The sequence below is a fragment of the Gopherus evgoodei genome, chromosome 8 (genome assembly GCF_007399415.2).
Source record: "Gopherus evgoodei ecotype Sinaloan lineage chromosome 8, rGopEvg1_v1.p, whole genome shotgun sequence".
Taxonomy (NCBI): domain Eukaryota; kingdom Metazoa; phylum Chordata; order Testudines; family Testudinidae; genus Gopherus; species Gopherus evgoodei.
The window spans coordinates 105,929,456-105,950,116 of record NC_044329.1 but is presented as its reverse complement, the minus strand read 5'-3'; the positions used below and the strand labels follow the sequence as shown (position 1 = coordinate 105,950,116).

The 20,661-nt window shown below is 45.4% G+C and overlaps 1 protein-coding gene across 2 annotated transcripts in view; it reads right to left on the bottom strand.

The window, feature by feature from the left end:
- The window catches only part of TRABD2B (TraB domain containing 2B), a 417,779-nt gene extending 397,402 nt beyond the window's left edge, over positions 1-20,377 (bottom strand). For both annotated transcript variants that reach the window (XM_030573890.1, XM_030573891.1), the window contains exons 1-2: positions 19,908-20,377; positions 17,760-18,320 (exon numbers count right to left, since the gene is read on the bottom strand). In XM_030573890.1, the coding sequence (XP_030429750.1) occupies positions 17,760-18,320; positions 19,908-20,015 (669 nt within the window). In that variant the 5' untranslated portion in view covers positions 20,016-20,377. The remainder of the gene's footprint in view (positions 1-17,759; positions 18,321-19,907) is intronic.
- Positions 20,378-20,661: the final 284 nt, after the last annotated feature.

Sequence of the window (20,661 nt, the reverse complement as noted above, 5' to 3'; positions counted from 1 at the left end):
AGGGGTCCGCAGATGCCAGTTTGAGAAACCCTGATCTAGTCCGCCCCCACATGCTGAGGTAGGGTTACGTAAATCGAGGCCATCCCTGAGAGGTGTTTGTCTAACCTGTTCTGAAAAACCTCCACTGACTGATTCCACAACCTCTCTAGGTAATTTGTTTCAGGGCTTAACTACCCTTATAGCTAGGAAGTTTTTTTACTAATATCTAACCTAAACCTCCCTTGCTGCAAACTAAGCTGAATACTTCTTGTGCTACCTTCAGAGGAAACGGAAAACAATTGATCCATGTTCTTTTTATAACTACACCACCACTTTTGAGCTACCAAGTTGCTTCCTTCTTTTAGAGGTGGCAATAAGGGTATGATACACAGGAGTGCTAGTAAGAACATTGCACTTTGTAACCAGGATCCCAATCCTATGATTGGGTCCTGGAAATAAATATCAATATCCCTATTGCAGGACCGGGCTCGGCATTTTCCCACACCCAGAGATGACTTTCCAAATGAAACCGAAATGAAAAATAAAGCAAAAAACCACCAACCCACAATAATCAACCACAGACTCATTCTAACTACTGTCTCTGAAACTCAGTGACTTCCTGATCACTTGGCCATTACTTCTTTTTCCCCAAAAAGAAACCCGTTCAGCCACGGAGGAGTATCTGTCACCTGGGTTTGCGGCTTCTGGTGTTTTTCATGGTCAGCAATGGGGAGAGTGCGTATATACCATTCCGGACAGACCGAAGAAACAAAGAACCAGTGTCCGCCATGGTTTTCTTTAGGTACCTTCTGGGCCATCTTTAGGAGGGACTATGGCGGGTATTGATGCTGTATGACCTTGATGCAATTGACATCGCTGTTATATTGGCAGGTTGCAATGGGGATAACTCTACTGAATATTTATTGGAGTATTTCATCTGGTCTAACTGGAGCTACAAAGGGTTAAAACAGCCAGTTAGAGGCACATATTAATGCCTAGGGACAAGCAGCTTGTTAGATGCTAATGCCAAGGGAGGGGTTTTTGTCCATTTGCCCATGAGTCTCTGAACTGGGTGATGCTACAAAGCACTGTGATAGTCTAAACCTGCTACGTGTGGATTCTGGGAATCACCTGTCAAGAATTTTGTTTCATCCGGGGTCTTTGCTATTTGTACTGACTTTCTTGTTAACCAGTGATGGCTGTGCATAACCAAGGCTCGAGCTGGTGTGCGTCAAGTGATGTATCAAAGAGAACTGCTGAGCCAGGCCCGAGCGGCAGCCATGACTGGTGCCTTGACTCATCTCGAATCCCGGAGTGAGCAAACCACAATTTACAACGGGTTGTGACATCGCTGCTTAGTGTGTTGCACAACAGTTCAATTAAAAGCCATTGTAATCCCCTAATAAAAGAATCATTCCAGTGTAATAAAAATTAAACCTACGCCAGGTTTGATCCCATACCTTGGATCAAGGGAGACAGGAATCTCAAATAGTTCTGGAGGTTCTTTTGCATTCTTCTTCCAGAGATCACACATGAATCTTTTCTCTTCAGTGATAGCACCCATGCGTGGCCAGAACAGGACATCTCTGGCTCACCTCTTACATTTATCAATACCCAAGCATGCATGGGGGACCCTGATCCCAGATAACCAGAAACTTTAAAGGCTCAAAACCAGTATCAGGGTGGAACTGAGTGGCAAGGGCCTGTCTCTGCTTTCTCTCAAATTCATGACAATAAATGGCTCAGGGCTTTGCACATTAAAATTCTCATGAGCTTGTCCAATCTTAAGTAACACCCAGTGAGCGCTCCAAGTAGCCAGTTTATTTTTCAGAAGGGCCCTTATATATTAAGATATAGAGCTCTATTCCATTACCGGGACAAGAACCAGTGTGAATGCTGTGGCTAAATTATTCATTTTCGAGAGAGTGACTTTCAGATGCAAAGACGTTAAAGGCTTACATCTCTCTGGACACCCTGCTTCACTGAGAATGAAATTAATGCCTTTACAAGCAAGTTTGAGTTATGTACTGTAGAGTCTGTCTCGTTTCACAGCCAAGCCACTTGAGTTAATAATGAAAAACCTCTTTGGCCTCATACAATTAGCTGGGTAAAGAGCCAGTCAGCATAGGCAGGCAGTAAGTCACTGCCACAAACCAAACGCACAGCCAGACGACAGCACAAATCCAGGAACACTTCTGCCCTGAGCCTTTCAATTCTCCTCTCAGACAAGAAGGGTGAGTTATTCCAAGATGGTTTAACTTGCCTAATTAGACTGCCTGGTACTTACATAACTGCCTTAAACAAACAAACTGTGACATTGTGCTCTGTATTTGGAATTTGAAAAAAACATTTGAGGAACTAACGTAAGATGAGACATTGTTTGGAGCAACAAGGAAGACACCGGTTACTAGCAATTGACTTCTTAAGCGCCAGATGGCTATGCCCACTTGGTTCCTAGGGCACTGCACTATAGATTTTGAAGTCCCTGCTTCTCCACAGGCTTCCCGTGTGACCTTTGGCAAGCCACTTAGTCCCTCTGTGCCTCAGTCCCCCATCTGTACAACGAGGCTAATAGCACGTCCCTACCTCACAGGAGCATTGTGAGGATACATCAAAGATGGTGAGAAACTACAGCAATGGGGTTTATATAAGTTACTTTGCTAAATATTAGGTCAGACCTGTAAAGCATGCTGGGGTGGATGGGATATTGGTGCCACTATCAGGTTGTGGCCTGTGGGCATACAGGACACAAAAGGGGGTAAATCTCATCCAGACTATATGTCTGAGGGAACCGCTAGAGCCACAGCCTAACCCCAGCCTAAATCACTGTAAGAGAATATACTCTTGGCAAATGGTGCCAGCCTGCCAACCCTGCAGGCTGACTCCTTCTCTTCGCTATAGCACAGCAGGGGTCAGAACAATGCAAAACCCACTGGCCCCGTCCCACCACCATAACTATATCTGGATCTAGAGAGATGGCATCACATCAAAGATGGCAGCTCAGTTTCCAAGGCCCACTCAGTCCCTTGCTCTCGCTCTCTCTCAAGAACACCAGAATAGGTACTGATAAGCACCAGTGATTTTTGTTGACATCAAGACCTATTTTAGTGGCTGAGACAACCAATTCATCCCACAAAACCGACCAAGCAGTCATCAAATGGTAACAAGGTTTTTGTCCCATGAATTGGTGTCATGCTAGGTGTCTAGCATTGGGAAGCTTCAAATCTCATTACCAACCTATTCCATCAAGCCACTCTTTTGAGAAAAAGCCAGCCTACTTGTGTTCAAAATCATCCTCCCGTAGGGCCAGATGAGTGCCCCATTCCCTTGGACATACATCAGAACTCTGGAGGGGGTTTTCATTACTGAGCAATGAAACTGGCAATGAAAAAACTAACCTCAAACTCATATTTCTTTGTGTTGACAGACTGTCACTGTTCTCTGGAACACACCATATGAAGCAGACGTGACTTCAGAATAATTCTGGCTATGACACAGGACTGGTAGCCTGATTTGCCAGTAAGCCTGTTTCTAGATGAGCTGTTTTATTCCTCGTTTCTTGAAAAAGTTCTTGAAAAAGTCCTTCTCTAAGTCTGATTTCCATTCTACTCAGTAACGTGGGGAAGAGAAATCAAGCCCTGCTCTTTCATATTTAACCCTGCTAAGTGATTAAATGGTATAATAAGCAGTTAGCATGATTATCTCATCAACATTTGTCCTTTTGTGGTATCCCAGACAACATAAATAACTACTAGAACCAGAAATCAACTGCACTTTACTCAATAATTCCTGCTGACCACATCCATGCTACTCAATGCGTGGACTATCTCCTCACCTGTAAACTGACACGGCTCCACTTAAATCAGTAGAACCACACCCATACATACCAGCTGGCAATCTGGCCCAGTGACTCCAATTACATTTGACTAGCGGAATAAAATTCACTGTCTTGATTGTTGTAACATTGTAAATCAGCTACAGGCCAGAAAACACAAAGGCCTTCAGTAACTCAGCTATGTTTCTCGAGTCTCATTTTTCTCACTCCCCTTGCTGACTTTGCATCTTCTTTATACTGAGAGCTTTGCATTGGCCTAATATTGAATAGATATCTTGGAATCATAGACTATCAGGGTTGGAAGGGACCTCAGGAGTTCATCTAGTCCAACCGCCTGCTCAAAGCAGGACCAATCCCCAGACAGATTTTTGCCCCAGATCCCTAAACTGCCCCTTCAAGGCTTAAATTCACAAGCCTGGGTTTAGCAGGCCAATGCTCAGACCACTGAGATATCCCGTAATAGGAAATGTCCATGGAAAAAAATCAAAAGGAAGCAAAAATGGCTTAGTTGCAGAAAGCATACCACGAGTTATCAGTAAGCAACCGTAGTTGCTAACAAACGTGATAAGTCATTAGGCTTGTTATAAGCGTTAATGCAGTTTCTAAAATACTGGCAATATGCAGTCAAGATATAAAATCTTTAAATAAGGAAATATTCTCCTCTTTGTTACGAATAGCAAGTTAATTTATGCAAATGGAAAGGTCTTTTAAAAAAAATCAATCAATCTATTGACCATTTGTTTACTTTTTTGCACTTTACTGCACATGAAACCAGCCTGTTCAGTTTCACTTTGTTTGTAGACAGTTTTCTTTTCTAGTTTTCATGAACTGTGGGTAATTTTGTCCCCTATAGGAACCCCAATACAACAGCAGTGGGCAGGGGCAGCTCCAGGCCCCAGCACGCCAAGCGCATGCTTGGGGAGGCATGCCATGGGGGGAGCCCTGCCGGCCGCTGGGGGGACGGCAGACAGGCAGCCTTCGGCGGCATGCCTGCGGAGGGTCTGCTGGTCCTGTGGCTTCGGTGGACCTCCCGCAGGCTTATCTGTGGAGGGTCCACTGGTCCCGCGGCTCCACTAAAGCCGTGAGACCAGTGGACCCTCCGCAGGCATGCCTGTGGGAGGTCCACCAGAACCGCGGGACCAGAGGACCCTCTGTAGGCAAGCCTGCGGGAGGTCCACCGGAACCACAGGACCAGAGGACCCTCTGTAGGCATGCCTGTGGGAGGTCCACCGGAACTGCGGGACCAGAGGATCCTCTTCAGGCACGCCTGCGGGAGGTCCACCGGAGCCGTGGGACCAGCAACCGGCAGAGCACCCCCACGGCATGAAGCTGTGCTTGGGGCGGCGAAATGTCTAGAGCTGCCTCTGGCAGTGGGCACAGTAGAAGATCCGGGATAGAGAGGCACTGGAGAAAGATTAGATAAATAAATTAATTAGAATCCAGTGAACAATGCTATGTTGGTATGGCACTCAAAAGTGACTGGTGATTTTAGGTGCTTCAGTTTTTGGGTGTTCAAGTGGAGACATCTTAGAGAGGGTATGATTTCCAGAGATTGGGGGCTCAGCACTTTGTGAAGATCGAGTTTCCAGATAGGCCCCCCAAAATGAAGTCACCTGAACTCACTGGTCATTTGAAAATCCTGGCCTTTGTTTCCAAATGTTTGTTACCAAAATGTTGAAAAGAAAATGAGAAGTAAGAAAATTTCCCCTCATTTCTACTCAAGGGGAAGGCTAGCCCAGTAGTTTGGGCCCACTCCTGGGACTGGGAAAGCCAGGTTCATTTCTCTGCTCTGCTACAGACTTCCCATGTCACCTTGGTCAAGTCATTTAATTTCTCTGTGCCTCAGCTCCCCATCTGTGAAAGAGGAAAAACAACACTTCCCTGCCCCACAAAGTTGTTGTGAAGATATAATATTTTAATGAAACTCGGGCATTCATATACTATTGCAATTAGTGCTGGATAAGTAGGTAAATAGACATTTGTTTCACCCCTTCTATGTTTGACCATGCAAATTTCCTGGGGGTTTCCATCTGGCTTTTCTCAGGAAATCCTTGCCCTCCCAGCCTGTCCCTGCCGCCCCCACACAGACTCTAAAGGAGGTTTTTGAGGGAGTAAGAACTGCAGGATTTGGCCCATAATAAATGGAAGGTTGCTCACTCCCTACACATATGGGATGCTTTCCCGGGTACAAAGAAATCAGTTGCAAGACTCCCATTGTCTTCAAGTATACGGGTGAAGGTTGTCAGCAGGGATTCATTAACAGGAAATAAACAAACAAATATATTATAAAAGTTACCCTAAAGTTAGACAAAATGGCAGAATTGAAAGAAATTAACTCAGGCAATGGGCATGTATGTATTGGAGAATGGGGTGTTTAAACCCATGTTAAATCAGTCTTATAATGGGAGATTTGAAGAAAACGTAAAAGCTTTCCATTCATTTATATCAAAAATATTTGTGCTGACGGATTCACGCAATTCAAACAACATGCTGTGGTGCCATCCCGAAGTGCCAGACAGATGATTTTAATTTATAGGCTTTAGCGGCTTCCGTTTAGATCACGTTATGATAATGAAATGACTTGCAACAGAAGCTTTTTCCAAGGACCTCATAGAAACATAGATGCTCTAAGTGGAAATGCAAATATTAAAGAACATGGTTAGAATAACCAGAGCTAGGAAAGATGACTGAAATGAACCTTTGATTTACACGTACTCACATCTGAGCTTCTGGACCAAGTTCCATTTGCAAGGGCATCAGCAAAGGCATTTATAACTTTGTAAGGATTCAAAATATTGTTAGATGTGAAACTCAATGAGCAGAGCAGGAGTAAGCAGCTGCAATATATACTTGAACACTAGAGGGAAGAGAGGATGGAAATTCAAAGAAGAAGATGAAGATGACAGAACTGTATTTGTTGAGTCTGTGCAACCCTTTGGTGAGTATGTGTTATGGATCTTCCTCTGTGCCAAATCTGAGTCTCAATTACAGAGCCTTGTCTCTTTAGCTCAAGCTGTAGCACCTCATGCCTGTAGCTCTGGAGTCCCTAATTTAATCCCCATTGTGTTGGCCTTCACACTTGCTAGTAGAAAGAACCTTAGCTCTACCAGTTTCTCCCATCCTTCAATAAATGTCTTCTAACAAACTGATCCTTAGAAGGTTTGGAGGTTCAGGAAAGCCACCAGACATTGGAGATGGGGTTACAAAACTCTTAGGTCTGAAAAACTGGGCTGGAAATAAATAGCACGGAGAACGGGCTCAAAAGTGAGATTTCGGATACTTCCTCCTTCTGGTTGCCTCTCAACTGTTGTATCAGCTTAGGCACTATCATGGCTGGAGCCTGGAAGTACAAAGACTCACAGAAATTAAAATAAAGCGGGTCTGCCAACTTCTTGAACTTCAGTAAAGTTTTGTCGTAAAATTAAACCAAGGTGCATGAGGTCTTCTTATCTTACCTCAGTCATATGGCCCATCCACCCTACTGCTAATATACTGTATTTTCATGCATCCTTTTTTATTTCAGTCTTATTATGAGTTTGGCTTCTTTTCAAACCTTTTAGGCCAAGATTTTCAGAAGTGACTAATGACGCTGAATACCCTACTTGCCACATGTTCAAGGGGACTGGTTTTCAGCAGATGGGGACTGGCTCAGCATCCTCAGAATGAGGCCCCTTTAAAGTCTCCCGGGTTGGGTAGTCAGAAACTGAGGCACCTCAAATCACTGGTCACCTTTGAAATTCTTCTTACGTATGTGTGTGTGTGTGTAATCAATCCTCATGCTGTCAAATGGCATCTCTGTGTGTGTATAATCAGTCCTTACACTTTAATATGGTGGTGGGGGGAGGAAGCAGGGGTGGGATGGGTGTGTGTGCATGTGTGAGAGAGAGAGAGAGAGCGCGCATGCCCTGGTAAAACATGCAATAAAGCCAATAGACAGGCAGGATAAATCCTACCCATTTATTAAATCTAGGCATGGATTAACCAATATTTCTCCTTCACATGGTTCATTGTCTGTGGTTGTTATAGAAAGCAAAGAGGTGAACGATGGAGGGATTGGAACCTGAAGTGCATTACAGGGCAAGCCTGTTCTGCCGTCTCCAGCACAGTATATCACTCTGAAGTTCCCAGCCTTGCCTTGCCAAGAGCTCTGCTGCAGACCCCAGTCCCAGCGGGAGCACGAAGTGAATTAGTGCCCTTGCTTAAGATCATTTCAGTACAGGAACCACTGACCAGCCGGAATGATGTGGGTTGGCTTTATAACGTAGACTGCTATCCACCAGGGACTGAGGGAAGACCATTAAAGATTTCACTGAGGGCTGGAGCTTGAACTGTACTTGAATTGAGGTTCTTAAGGTCTAAACACAACATTGTGTTTAGAGTCCTAGCCTCCACTGAAATCAGTGGAAGCTAGGAGCCAACGTACCTTTGTGGATCTGGGCCTATATCCCCAGTGCAGCATGCAGCTGGGGGGAGGAGTCATCTCCCTAGGTGCCTTTACTCCAGTGGGTGAAGGACTGCTCTGAAGACCCTTTGCAAAATCTTGTCACCTGACCCATGCACAGTTGCATAGTCTGGCTCTGGGTAACAGGGCTCAGGGTTGTACAGCAGGGCATGCTTGCCTCCCCCTACCCCCCCGACCCCCCCACACACAGCAAAATTATACCATTTCTGCTCCCAAGGGGCCCTCTACAGACACAGAGGATTATTAATTATTTGTATTGCAGTAGTACCCTGCAGCCCCAATCATGGAACAGGACCCCACCATGCTAGGCACTGCACAAACAGAATAAAAAGCCGGTCCCTGCCCTAATGAGCATGCTGCCCAATAAGAGGATGGATACATTTCCCTCCTTCCCGGATGTGCAGTTTTAAAAATGAGAGTTGCCTCCTGCAATAGATGTGGCATCGCTGGTCTCCAGAATAGATCAGGGATCGCTGCGCAATAGCAAATGTCAGAGGAAAGTGGACTCTGGAGTGATCAGAAAAAGCTTTTCAGTTCCCATTCAACAGAGCGATGCACCATCTAACAAGGTGGCCTGTCTCTGCAGAAAGCAGCAAAGAGTCCTGTGGCACCTTATAGACTAACAGAAGCATTGGAGCATAAGCTTTCGTGGGTGAATACCCACTTCATCAGACGCATGTGGTGGAAATTTCCAGAGGCAGGTATAAATATGAAGGCAAGAATCAGTCTAGAGATAACAAGGTTAGTTCGATCCTCATCCTCCCTGATTGAACTAACCTCGTTATCTCTAGACTCATTCTTTGTCACTTTTTACAGATCCAGGACTAACACGGCTACCCCTCTGATACTTGCCTCTGCAGAGTACACGTGTTTTCATTGCATGCAATTGTGCCTCTAACATACCGCCCAGTGCTGATGGATCGGTCTGATGCATTTCACTACTCAACTGCGCGAACAGGAGATCATTCTGTCTGGCTACGGCAAAGTCTCCCTTGATCGGGAGCACTAGTTCAGAGGGACACTGATGGGTTGTTTTAGGCCAGAGATTTGCCAATGGAGCTAAGCACAAGAGAACGTGAGGCTCACTACGTTCCCCTCCCCAATCTGACACTAAAGAAAAAGTCTGTAGCTTAACCTCTCTGCAGTTGCTAGCTCTGGAGTAGAAGCCACAGTATCTTTATGCCATGCCGTGTGATGTGTTAGGGCCACTGGCTCTGCATAATGGTGCCTCGAGTCACTCCTCTGGTCTCCTGTTACCCAGGCAGCCAACCGTCATGGCACACAGAGATATAACTGGCTCCTCCTCACCCCCACCATCTGTCTAGGCACTTCTGCCTCGTGCATCCTAAGCACAGTGGTTGAGTGGGTGAGTGAGAGGGAAGATTTGCATAGGTGCTACACTATAACTGGCTTTCACCCAGGGAAATTAGAAGACTTCCCTTTCACTAAATTGCTTTACATCGGTGGCATTCAGCCTTTGCCATTTCAGGGGATCATGGAACCTGGTGACCAGAATCTCCCTCCATTTTAGCAGGATGGAAATGCAAGGTCCCTGATGCTTGTTTCAGCCTCCCCTGAGAGTCACAATCACCAGGCTGGGAATCCTTGTTTTAAATATATGTTGAGATCGAGGGAGGAGGGAGAGGGTTGATTAACAAAATATAAAACCAAACAAAGTCCATTTCATCATTATTCAGTGTTCCTTCAAGAGCGCCAGAATCAAATACAGATTGACCCCTTCACCCGTTTAGTCCCTTATCCCCACTGACTCTGAAGTCTAGTCGTAGGTGGGTCTCTGCGACAGAGCCCTGGAAGATATAGTAGAGCACAGAAAGTTGCCCCTGGTGTTTTTAAGGCAGTGTTTCGCAGATCCCGAGGCCAGAAGGGACCATCTAGTCTGACTTCCTGTATAACACAGTCCCAGAGACCGTCCTCCAAAATAATTCTGAGAGCAGATGTTTTAGAGGAACATCCAATCATGGTTTAAAAGTTCTCAGCAGTGTAGATCATGTGGGATGTAGAGACTTCACTGAAGGATTGCAAATCCAACCATAGCCATGGCGCGTGAATAAGGGTGAGCTACAGGCAAAACTCACCCGGGTGTAAAACCAGCCATAGACCAGGATTCCAGGGTGCTAGGTGCTGTACAAACAGAGTAAAAAAGAGAAGGGGGCTGCCTAAAAGAGCTTCATATTTCTTGATCTTGGGGGGCTAGACTCCTAGGCAATACAGTGAGTGCACTCCAAATAGGAAACAAAATGGCATCAATATCAGCTGTTATTATTGTGGGTGTGGGAATAAAGGGGGTCTCGGCGCTGGATCTGGCCTAGGGAGCTGAAGGCCAGATCCAGGCATAAGCGTCTGCCTTCATAATTCTCCGCAGAAACCCTGGCTAGGAAGCGATGACTCTCAGCTGCATGGGGGGGCCCCGTCTAACAGGAAAAAGGACAATGTAAGTATTGCCTCAGGAGTCATGTCCTCTCGCAAATTAAGCCGCAAGTTCCCTAATTTGGGGTCTTACCATAAATTAGGCTATTCAGTTACCCAATCTGCTGCCAGTAAAATAGGGCTTCAAAATGCACGATATAAGGAATCAAATGGGTAGGGTCCAGGGAAAGGCAGCCTCTTCCTATTAGGGAGCAAACAGGTCAGGTCTGGGAAGGGGTAATCTTCACCATATTAGGAAGCAAAAGGATGATTGGGAAGGTAGGGGATACGGCGGGTACCAAGAGAAGAGTAGGGATAAAAGATGCTGTCACCATAACTCAGGGCTCACTTCGTTGGTCGCGAAGCGGAGGGGAACGAGTAGTCTGGATGCTGTAACCAAATAAATCACTTCTTACCGCTCCCCCCGGCTTCATCCATCATTTGGCCCTGCAACAATGATTATGATTTGATTTCTATATTTAAATAAATGTTCAAGTGCCCTCATCAGGATCAGCACACCATTGTATGAGGTGCCGTGAAAAAGCATGGAGAACCAGTTCTTGACCTGAAGAGTTTGCAAATTGAGACCCTGATCTTACCAATGGATCCACTAATCAAAATCCCTCCGATATGAAGGGATCCACCCCAGAAAATGTGACTGTAGTACAGGTGCTTATGGACGAGAGGTTGGATATGAGTCAGCAGTGTGACCTTGTTGCCAAGAAGGCCAATGGCATATTGGGCTGCATTAGTAGGAGTATTGCCAGCAGATCAAGGAAAGTGATTATTTCCCTCTATTCAGCACTGGTGAGGTCACACTTGGACTATTGCATCCAGTTTTGGGCCCCCCACTACAGAAAAGATGTGGACAAATTGGAGAGAGTCCAGCAGAGGGCAACGGAAATGATTAGGGGGCTGGGGCACATGACTTATGAGGTGAGGCTGAGGGAACTGGGGTTATTTAGTCTGCAGAAGAGAAGAGTGAGGGGGGATTTGATGGCAGCCGTCAACTACCTAAAGAGGGGGTCCAAATAGGATGGAACTCAGCTGTTCTCAGTGGTGGCAGATGACAGAACCAGGAGCAATGGTCTCAAGTTGCAGTGGAGAAGACCCAGGTTGGATATTCAGAAACACTATTTCAATAGGAGGGTGGTGAAGCACTGGAATGGGCTATCTAGGGAGGTGGTAGAATCTCCATCCCTAGAGGTTTTTAAGGCCCAGCTTGACAAAGCCCTGGCTAGTATGATTTTGTTGGTGTTGGTCCTGCTTTGAGCAGGGGGTTGGACTAGATGACCTCCTGAGGTCTCTTCCAACCCTAATATTGCATGATTCTAACCCAAGCAATATATGAAGGTTTGTGGGGGCGAGTAAAGTGTACAACCAAGTATATACAATCTGTTATATACATTTGCAATTGAATATCAGTGCTGTAGATTAATTGCCAATTGCCCTGCAAGCCATCTTTAACTGGCTGACTTTTTCTTTTATAGGCATGATGACAGAGCTGGATGCAAAAGAAAGGTCTCAAGTTGGAAAACAGCATCGCCCTAGAGATCCGTATGAAAAGTAAATTAGATTTTATAAATCTTTCCGGTTTTGATAACTTGGGGTATAACTATTAGTAGCAGCTACTGATTTCTTTTTTGAGTACATATTTTTATCTTAAACAGTTGCCTAGTGCAGGTTTTAAAGTGACTCCATCTTGTGACCTCTTTGCAGCACGCACACAATACAGAATAATTTTAATTTTGCCTTGTACCTTTTCATTATGAATTTTATAGAGCTAACTGGAAAATTACACCTCCCCCCACACGCACGCCCGAGAAATTCAGGTTTTCTTCAAAAAATAAAACAGACTAAAACTTATTTATTTTGGGAGGAGGAGCTTTTGGCAAAGTAGACCAAAAATCTTCTGGTATTCCGCCACCAATATCTGAAATATTTAGGGCTTTTGGCTTTATTGTTGTTGGGAAAAAAAATTGAGAGAGAAAAATTGTTTGTCAAAATCCCAGTTTCCCACCAACACAACCCTCCCCCCAAAGGAAAAACATTAACATTTTGCCCAGTTCTAAACATATTAACTTTTTCATCTGTATTTTGTTTTTTTTTTAAGCTGGACCAGGTCCTCAGTTGGTGTAAACTGGCATCGCTCCACTGAAATCAGAGCTACAGCAATTTGTACCATCTGAAGATAATGGCCCTTATAGATGCAAAAATATTTAATCTTTTTTAAAAAGGAGGGGGAAGAATGTTAGGCATACCAAAAAAATTGCCCTGTCTGTATATTAATATTTCTGCTATTCAGGGCCCAACATAAAGAGTGCAAATAAATGTCACTGGCCAAACATGATGGACCACCCATAGCCCTTTTATTAAACAGCACTTGTACTCTCTGTAATCCTATCAATAGCGTAATCAGAGCTGCCATGTCCCAGAGTTTGATGGAACAGCAGGACCTGGGAAATGAAGACTGACTTTGTTAACAAAAGTCATTTCTCCCACTTAATTCTGACTCTCCTTGGTGGGAAGTAGGAAAACAATGTTTATTTGTGCAGCGAGCGAGGGGGAAGAGAAATGAAAGGAAGAGACTAGCTAAGTGTGAAGTTTGATCTGGCACTATCTAGAGCTCCTTTCTTCCAGGCGGTTTCTGATCCAATCAATTACAGTTTGATATTACGTCTCTCGTTTAACTTACCCCACCACATCTTGCAGTGATACAATCCAGATAATAATCAGATTCAGGACTAAGAAGGAAAACCTAGACATCTTGAGGATAATGAACATAGCCTTCGTTCAATCAGTGTTATTTTCCATGTATGGAGAGGTTTAAAATCCTCAGGACAACACTGGGTCTTTAGCAAGGCTACTTTGCAAACAGGAAGCATAGTAACAAAAGACTTTGCCACCAGCTGAATGTGGATTAACTGTGTGGACAAAGAACTAGTGATGGGAGATGAAAGAGAGTGAAGTGGATAATATATAGGAATGAATTAGAGGGCAGGGAGTAAATACCTTCTTAGCAATCATGCTGGGTTCCATGTCTAGAGACAGAACCGAGCAGCGAAGTTTCAAATCTTCCCCGGGGATCGGGGTGCTCAGATACAGGGGTGAAATCCTGGCTCTGTTGAAGTCAATGGCAACAGCCTCATTGGTTTTAATGGACACCTGATTTCACTCAGGTCCCCTTGCAGAGTTAGGAGCCGGCTGCAAAGTTCAGATCCAAATCTGGATGCGAACCTCCCCAAATGTCAGCATGATGAGGTGTGGGGTCGGGCTCACCTCTACCCAAAATCAAACAGGTACTTTAGCTTCCTGGAAAGCCCTTGTTATAACAATAATGGAGCTTTTAGACAGTGGGGTCCCAAGAACACCAGGAGATACTGCTCTTTCTGAACTTCAAGAAGCGTTTTCCTCTCTCTAACTCCATGGAACATTTGTGGGCAAATCACTTCTGCTCCCATTGGCATTCATGTGGCTGCCTTTCCTCACCCCTTGCCACATAAAGTCCTAATCTGGGGCTAGGAGCCTAAAAACTAGAGATGGGCCTGGACTGGAAATGGGGAGTTCAAAATATGGACGTGAAGCAGGACCTGAGCTTGGCAATTCAGGGAAGTGTCTGTTAGTAATTAGGCCCAGATCCTCAAAGGGATATAGGCACCAAACCTTTGAGCTATTGCCCAAAAACTTCACTCCTAATCAAAGCTACTAAGATGGATCCATATAGTTCTGATCTGTTCTGAATCATATTCCTGCATTGTGAAAGTTCGGACTCTGAGGTTCTGACCCATCTTTATGTATCACACTTGGGGTACGTCTTCACTACCCGCCGTATCAGTGGATAGCAATCAATTGCTCAGGGATCAATATATTGCGTCTCATCTAGACACGATATATCGATCCCCGAACGCGCTTATATCAATTCCGTAACTCCACCAACCCAAACTGAGTTGCGGAATCTACAGGGGGAGCCGCGGACTTCTATCCCGTGCCGTGAGGATGGTGAGTAATTCGATCTTAGATACTTCCAGTTCAGCTACGTTATTCACATACGGAGTACGATTTTCCCCCATAGTGTAGACCAGCCCTTGGATTTAGAACCCTTCACCACCAGGTGATGCACTGCGTTGTTTGCTAGTGCTGGGACTTACATATATCCAGGGCCCAATCCTGAATTTCGTGCATAACCATAACTGTCACTGAAGTCACTAGGAGTTGTGGGTGCTTGTAAATACTGGATTGGGCCCCTCTCAGTCTCAAGAACACTTAGAAGGCAATTAAAATCAATGGTAAAGCTGCAGTATATTAGCCACATGGTCTCCATATATCAGCAGGGAATACTATGCAGAAGTTCCAAGCAGAATGGAGGGTCAGACTATGAACGTTATATTGCCAAGGTGCACAATGGGAAAATGATATACTACATATGTTCGCTAAGAAGCAATCAGTTACATTGTACGTCTTAATTTTCTCATCTGTATAAAACGATTCACAAATAGAAGGAACTCCAGGCATGGAACACTCCTGGTTAAAAATGCAAAAACCTCCCATTTCTTTCAGCAACAATCGAAACCAAGTACAACGGGGTGATCACTTCTTGATTTCCCCCTCCTCATGGTATCAGATTAACGGATTTGGTGTACAAAGTCCTATTCAAAATTTTCAGTAACACAAAGCTGCCTTTCAGATTTGGGGGTGGAGGGGTTGGACAGGGAGAAAGCCAATGACTATAGTTTTAAACTTACTAAGGGAAACATGCTGGATTTTTCTCTGGAAAACAAAAAGCAGAGAGATGTTTAAATGAGGCACAATTACAAGACTTGATTTCCAAATATTCTCATATATTATATGCAATATTACAGTAATGCTGAAAGCAGGTAAGAAGCGCTGATGCACTTAGCAGATTTGGGAGTATAATTTAGCTCAGATGTTCTCAAACCACACACACAAGAACTGATCAATTTCTGATTTCCATTTTTAGTATGTTTAATTATGTGTGTCTAACGGAAGACTCCAAGATTGAGAATTAAGAGAAGAAACCCAGTTAAAGGAACCCACTCCCCTCAATTAGCACAGTAATACCCCAAGCAGTGGGACTGCTAGACAGTGGGATAACATTACAAATTACTACAGCCAAACAATTTGCCAGGTGCCAGAATGTATTCATCTTAAAGGAAGCAAGTAAAGAGCTCTCTGGTTTGTTTTACTTAATTTTGTCTCACGTTGTTTTGATGGCCACCTTTCCAGAAGTGGCGTCAAGCGAAATAAAATCATAATTTTAAAGTAACTCTTGAATGGTGACCTGTTTTTGTAGTAACATCAACAATCCATAATCATCAAAACCTAACATTTTGTTAATAAACATCAGAATTTTCCACAAAACTCCCCTTTACTGTCTATAAAACAACTCCTTTACTAACTAGGTAATAGTCCTAATTCTTTTTAAAGGAAGAGGGATTCTCTGTACATGTTAAAAATCAGTGACTAAAAGGAAAATAAGTTGAATTCTCATCCCCTCAGTACTATGGTTAGAACATTTCTTTGCAATTCTCTTTCCCTCACACACACAAAAATGTGTAATATGATTCACATTCAAAAAGCTTCCAAGTGTAGTTTTTTAACTAAGGTCTTTCATGTGTTTTATTTTAAGTACTATTTGACCTACTACAGCCAACCAGGATCGGATCAATATTGGGAGGGTACCGTGGTTAATTATTGAGACTTTGGTTTTAAAGAAGTATGTGGTCAACAAAAAGAAAAGGCGGTTAACTCTTTGAAGGAAAAGGAGAAGCAAATTCCTTGTAAAAAACCCACAGATGTCTGTAGTTTTTGGTTTAGAATAAGAATTTTTTAACAACTCAAACTATACTTTCCATGCTCTCAGAGCCCAGGCTCTCACTGATTTGCTGTGGGAACTCTGTATATTCTGTGTACACTCCTACAACTGGAAACATTAAAGAACTTTATTTTTGCTAAAAAAAAAAATGATTTTTTTTTTGCTGTAAAGCAAAACCCCCGTTAGATCTTTGAAAAATGCATCACTTGGTGACAATTTCTCCACTTAAAGAGTCACTGAGGATATTTTGTTTAACTAAGGACAGCAGGGTAGGACAGGAAATAATTGCACTAACAGTAATGATGAAAGCCGGTTTAAAAAAAATGATACATTGTAATTGTAAGTCATGATTTTCTCTGGAATATTTCCCCCTCCCGCTCCTTTTGCTCATTTTCAGAATTTCCAGTATTTCTAATCTGACAGTTTCACAAAACAATGTCAAGAGCTGTGAATGTATTTCTGCTACTCCACTAAAATGAAATCGATCCTGGCTTGAAATTTGGTTTAGAAAGCTGAATTACCAACAGAAAGAGACATTCTGGATTCCAGCTACACCAACACTGGCTCCTTAATCTGTCCTTCACTTTCCAAGCTTCACCTCCTCTTCACAACCCCCCCTTGCAGATTCAAAAATGAAAATTCAACTTATCTCAGTACGCAACAGCTTATATGAAAGTCCATTTCTTTAGACGTGGAATAATAAAGTAAGAACACTCAAGCAGTTTGCATAATATTAAACACACTGAAAATGACATTAAAACTCCCTCTGCTCCCCATCCATTCAATTCACATTTTTACTTCTGAGTTGCAGGGAATGAGAGGATGGTGTTAAAAACTTTTTATCAAGTCGCTGCAGAAATTTGATACTAGGTTTGACACATTCCCTTGCATATTACAAACTTGTGGACACCACATCTCGGTGCCTCTGGCTCCCTAATATCACATGCAGGAAAGAGAGAGAGAGTGTACACAATTGTGTCGTGGTGGCTATCCCATGCGCACACAGAGGGAAAGCGTCACCTCCACAGATACACAACACCATCAGTGTTCTGTCACTTGATCGCTGCATTGGGTTGCTGAGGGCCTGTTCTAAAGGCCATTGCAGCCTCAATGGGCTTTGGCTCATGCCCTGTCTTCCTGAGCTCCCTTATCCTGGTGCTGGTCAGTTTCCCTCCCCCTTGCTGGGATGGACAGAGAATGGCAGGGGCCCAAGCCCCCCTTACCTGGGAGAAGTTGAGCCCATTCAGTGGGTGGCACTGCTCTTCCACCCTCTCCACAGCCCCTGTCCTCTTCTTCATCCGCTCGGCCTCCTGGGCCAGGTAGAGGTCCAGCACCGGCACCCCTCGGGAGCGGATGTCCGTCTCAGTCAGGGAGTTGACCATCAGCATCACCCAGACGGGCCTCTTGCGCTCCCAGTTGCCGGCGATGGCATTGAAGAGGTAGTCAGCGTATAGCCCCTTGCCCCGCTGGTCTGGGGTCATCCAGTGTGGCAGCATCAGCCTGACATACTCCAAGTGCCGTTTGAGACGGCGGTAGAGCTCTCGGGGCAGCACGTCCTGCAGGTTCTCACCGTGGGGCAACATCTGGCAGCTGGCCAGGCCTGAGATGGTGTAGGGATCAGTGAGGTCCAGTTCGAAGTACACACTGGAGCTGGCCTGGAACGCTGCCTTGGAGTTCTCAGGGATGAAGTCCCACACCCGCGTGTAGGGCACGTGGATGGTGCCAAACAGGTAGGCCGGGGGGTCCCGGCGAATGGTCCACAAGAAGGAGTTTAGCTCTCCCTGCTAGGGATGGGGGAGAGACAGAGTCAGAGCCAGTCCATTTTGGGGATGAGGCACAGGGCCAGCAAAACCACAGGACAGCATGTGTGAGAGAGAGAGAGACAGAGAATTTCATACACAGCAACTCTGCTGCACACACTATACCTACAACAACACAGCCTCAGAAGAGATGTCTATGAGATACACACCACAACGGTCTATCTGCATAGATCCATATGCAACACAGATAAACCATACATAAACTGTCTCCGTATGTATGTGCACACAAACACACACTCCAGGCATATACACACTGAACTCCTATAATATACAGGAACAGATAAAATACAGTGTCTGTGCGTGTACCTATCTAAATAAGAAATCTTGTCATCTGCATTGTTCCTTGGTATAACTCAACTCTAGTCTGTGACAGTTGCTTGCAAGATGGTGCTGTGTGTGCAGTGCGCACCCAAAACCTTGGTTCTGTCTCCACCTGAGTGATGAACTGTTGATTCTGTACTAATGCGGTTCTGGGCGAATTAATAAATTGTTGGTTAGTTATGAATAAGCAAGTAGATTTGAGAAATACAGTTCAAGTTCAAAGTGGCCCTGAAAGGAATCCAGCCTTAAAATTAGTAAGTGAACGCTCCCTGCATTCAATAAAATAGAGCCCATTCTATGTTGGATACAACAGTTATCCCATTGCAAACCTAGCTTGTTAGATTTCGGCTTTAAAATCTAACGGGCACCTTGGCAAATTCATAAAAATGGATCCCTTTTCAGTAACTGTATTTATCTCTGTTTCTGTAGCTATATATACACGTCTCTGCATATTAGCATGTAAATCATACAGAAAAATGTGGTGATGGCTAGAGCCACATAGATGTCTAGCTAGATGAAATGTATATAAAGAAGCTATATGTGCACCTATATCATCACAGTGCAAAGGGGAGGCAGTGTGTAGCTATGGAAAGACATACAGAGAAACTGTATTTAATCTGCATGTATCTTCACCCAGGTACCAGCTTGACACACAGAACTTGCATGTTTACACCTGTGTGCACTCAGCCATTCGCACAGCTGTGTGGACGTGGTGCCTGCCTAGAGGCACTGCCCCAGGGACGTAGAGATGCAGCTGGATGGGCTCTCTGCACAGGAGCGCTGGATGTGTGGATCCAGCCAGGCAGACAGAGGGAAAGTGACCCCCTTGGGCTATAGTGATCAGACCCCCGCCCCCGCCCCCGAGCTTTGCCGTGGAGCAGCCAGAGCCCAGCCCCATCTCCCTGCAGGGTTCCTTGGGCAGAAAGTGCCGGGGAGCTGGCGTGCCTTGAGCAAACTGGGCAACCATCCTGTCCCCCCGCCGCCGAGCCCTGGTCCATCAGAGGAGAGGGAAGCAAGCAGGGCTGGGATGGGACTGTCTCCATGCCCGGGGAGGGGGGACTGATTTGGACGGGGAAGATACAAAGCAGCAATGATCCCCCCCCCCCGGCACCTGAAGGAGACTGCCAGGCTGAGGGCCAGTCCCCCACTGCGGATCCCCTGATAGTTTCCTGGGGCTTGAGGAGAAGCCGGAGCGCGGGGCGCAGGCTGGGGCAAGGGGGAGCAGCTCACCGATCGGGGCAGCTCACATGGCCCGGGGTCCATCTGCTTCCTCCTGGACGTGGCGCCTGGCAGGAGCCCCCCGAAGATGAAGTAGATCAGCGCCAGGTTGGGTTGCATCCTGCCTCTTCCCAGCTGAGCCTTCCCTGGTGGCTTTGCTGGATCTTACCCGCCCCCGGTCTTGTTATTCAAACAAACTTTGCCCGTCCCGTCCGCAGGTGGCAAGTGCAAAGCAGGAGCCGGCGCCTGGAGCCCCCCGCGCTGCTCAGGGCTTGTCAGACGGCGAAAGGCTCCGCGGAGGACGAGCCCGGCTTTGCGCCTGATCCCCAGCCTCCGCCATGCTCTTTTTGCAGAGCCGAGGAGCCACTTCTGAGCTGGCCGGAGCAGATTTTCGGCGTTGGGAAGGCGGTGGGAGCGCAAAGGCGCTTGTCAGGCGGGGGGGTTGGAGCCTCGCTGGTGAGGATGGATTTGATGATTGCTATTTGAACAGGCACAGGAAGGCGGGTACTGAGCAGCATGTCAGCATGTCAATATCACACACACACACGCGCGCAGCGAGGAGGCAAAAACTTACAGCAACTTCCAAACTTCTCATCCTCCTGAACTTTTTTTTTTTGTGCCGCTGCAGGGAGGATCTGCCGCCACTAGAGGGCGCCTGTTTCTCAATCATCTAACCAGCTGGCGCTGACGGCTCCGGCAACAGGCATCTTTACCCTGCCTGCAAAGGGACCAGTTTGATCAGTCAGCGGATTTCCTAGGTTCAGTG